The sequence below is a fragment of the Theobroma cacao genome, chromosome 4 (genome assembly GCF_000208745.1).
Source record: "Theobroma cacao cultivar B97-61/B2 chromosome 4, Criollo_cocoa_genome_V2, whole genome shotgun sequence".
Lineage (NCBI taxonomy): Eukaryota > Viridiplantae > Streptophyta > Magnoliopsida > Malvales > Malvaceae > Theobroma > Theobroma cacao.
In genome coordinates this window covers 22998612-23001329 of record NC_030853.1, presented here as the reverse complement: position 1 = coordinate 23001329, position 2718 = coordinate 22998612, and the positions used below count along the sequence as shown (strand labels likewise).

The following is a 2718-nucleotide window of genomic DNA, read 5'->3' as shown; positions in this document are numbered from 1 at the left end:
AATAGAAGTTGGCACGTGGAATAGAGGTGAAAAATCATTGGGGGCAGCCGGCAATGTTGCAAAAGTGGACCTTTGCATGCTCAGCACATTCGTTTACAATAGTTTTATACTCTTTAAATTCTTACCTAGTAAACGGCCCGCCCTAATCAAAAACATCGTCTTTTCCGCTAAAATAAAAACCAAATAAAAAGAAAAAGGAAAAAAAAAAAGTAACAAAACCAACAATCCAACCCCCGACCGCATCACGCTCCATGTTTGTTCTATTAAAAATATATATATATATATATATATATAAATTACGATTTGGATTATTATTTCCTTTTTTTTATAGGAATGTAAAAGGACAAACTCTATCTTGTGTACAACTTGTTCTTTCTGTAATCAACTACTGCTATACCTTCTTCTTCAATTCAAAGACCTGAGAACTAACCCTCTCTCCTTCCAATCCCATTCCCAGATATCTCTTTTGCGAAAGTCCTCTGAAAATTTTCTTCTGATTCTTCCAAATTTTCTGATATTGTTTTGTCCTTCATGGCCGTTTCTCCTCAAGTTTTCCCACCAAGAAAGCGGCGGCCGTCGGCGGGATCCTTCTTATCTCCGAAATTAACAGACCTAAACCTGGTACAGTCTCTTCTTTCTTTGTCTCAAGAAATCTCTTCCCTCAAACCTCTTCAGTTTCTTCTAAAACGAAACTCTCTTTCGACCATAAACAAAGCGAAGCTTCTCGCCATCTTATTCGAGGAGCCGCTTCGAAATCCTGTTTCTAATTTCTTCTCTCCTTCAACCATCCTCTGCTTCGAAGAAATGTACATTGTTTTACAGAGAATAAAAACACTGATGGAAGATTGTTCCAATGGAAGCAAGATGTGGCTGCTCCTGCAAATTAAACCTTTGGCTAACAGTTTCCACGAGCTAACCCTGGAATTATCCACTCTCCTCGATATTTTCCCTGTAAAAGAAGTTGATTTGAGTAGAGACGTGGAGGAGCTCGTCGTTTTGTTAAGAAAGCAGTGCACGCAATCTAAACCTTTGATAGATCCAAGAGACGATTTTCTCATGCGAGAAGTTATAGCCATGCTCGACCAGATCAAAAAAGAGATCGTACCTGATCATTCAAGGCTCAAACAGATTGTGGAGAATTTAGGATTACGCGACAATTCAAGTTGCAGAGAAGAAATCGAGAGTCTCCAAGAAGAAATTCAGAACCAAATGGATGAAAAATCCAAAGCAGATATTGTTTCTGTGATCGGTCTCGTTCGTTACGCTAAATGTGTTTTATATGGATCTTCAACGACGCAGAAATCAGACCACCGCCGTCGAAAATCGATGTCGGATATTAGTATTCCTGCGGACTTTCGGTGTCCGATAAGCCTCGAGCTCATGCGCGACCCAGTTGTCGTGGCATCGGGACAGACGTACGATCGAGAATCGATTAATCAGTGGATTGAATCTGGACACAACACGTGTCCTAAGACAGGTCAGACCCTGGCCCACATCAGCCTCATCCCCAACCGCTCTTTAAGGAATCTTATAGCGATGTGGTGCCGTGAGCAAAGAATTCCGTTTGAAACCGCGGGAAGTAACGAAAAAGTTAACGGCGTTAAAGCCACCAAAGCTGCCTTAGAAGCTACGAAAATGACGGTGTCCTTTTTGGTTAACAAACTTTCGGTTTCTCAATCCATGGAGGCGGCCAACGGCGTCATTTACGAGCTTCGTGCCCTTGCCAAAACTGACTCGGATAGCCGAGCCTGCATTGCCGAAGCTGGAGCTATTCCCATCCTCGTCAGATATCTAGGTTCGGCTGTAGGCTCCGACCACCCATGTCTCCAAGTCAACGCCGTTACCACGATTCTTAATCTTTCTATCTTGGAAGCAAACAAAACGAGGATCATGGAAACTGACGGAGCTTTAAACGGCGTCATTGAAGTGTTACGTTCGGGTGCCAGCTGGGAAGCCAAAGGAAATGCGGCGGCTACAATATTCAGCTTATCTGGTGTGCACGCGTACAGGAAGAGGCTAGGGAGGAAGACACGTGTCATCAAGGGACTGATGGACTTGGCGAAAGACGGGCCCACTAGCTCGAAAAGGGATGCGCTCGTGGCAATTTTGAATTTGGCGGGAGATAGGGAGACTGTTGGGAGGTTGGTTGAAGGAGGGGTGATAGAGGTGGTGAGCGGAGTCATCAACGAGTTACCGGAAGAGGCAGTGACAATACTCGAGGCAGTGGTGAAGAGAGGTGGATTGCAGGCGATTGCGGCGGCTTACAGTGCGATCAGGAAACTGGGTGTTATTTTGAGGGAAGGATCGGATACTGCGAGGGAGAGTGCGGCGGCTGCTTTGGTTACTATATGTCGAAAAGGGGGGTCGGAGGTTGTTGCAGAGTTGGCGGCAATTCCTGGGATCGAAAGGATTATATGGGAGGTGATGGGGACAGGAACTGTGAGAGCGAGACGGAAGGCGGCGACGCTGCTGAGGATTCTTCGGAGATGGGCCGCTGGTTTGGATATTAATGCTGTGGACAGTTCGAGCATGATGACCACCACCGTCAGTACATCCAGAATAGTGTTGCCAGCATAAGTGGATAACATTTGTTTCATTCTTTTTATCTTTCTTGCATCTTAAATTTGTAAATGATTGATGGAAATTTCTGATATTCTGCATTGCGACTTAATTGTGTAAATTACACAAATGAAAGATCATTCTTTGATAGTTTACGTA

General features: G+C 44.3%; 1 protein-coding gene across 1 annotated transcript; it reads left to right on the top strand.

Moving 5' to 3' along the window:
- LOC18602242 (U-box domain-containing protein 16) lies at positions 325-2718 on the top strand. Its single transcript, XM_007033501.2, has one exon. The coding sequence runs from the start codon at positions 532-534 to the stop codon at positions 2575-2577; it is 2046 nt and encodes a 681-aa protein (XP_007033563.2). The 5' UTR covers positions 325-531; the 3' UTR covers positions 2578-2718.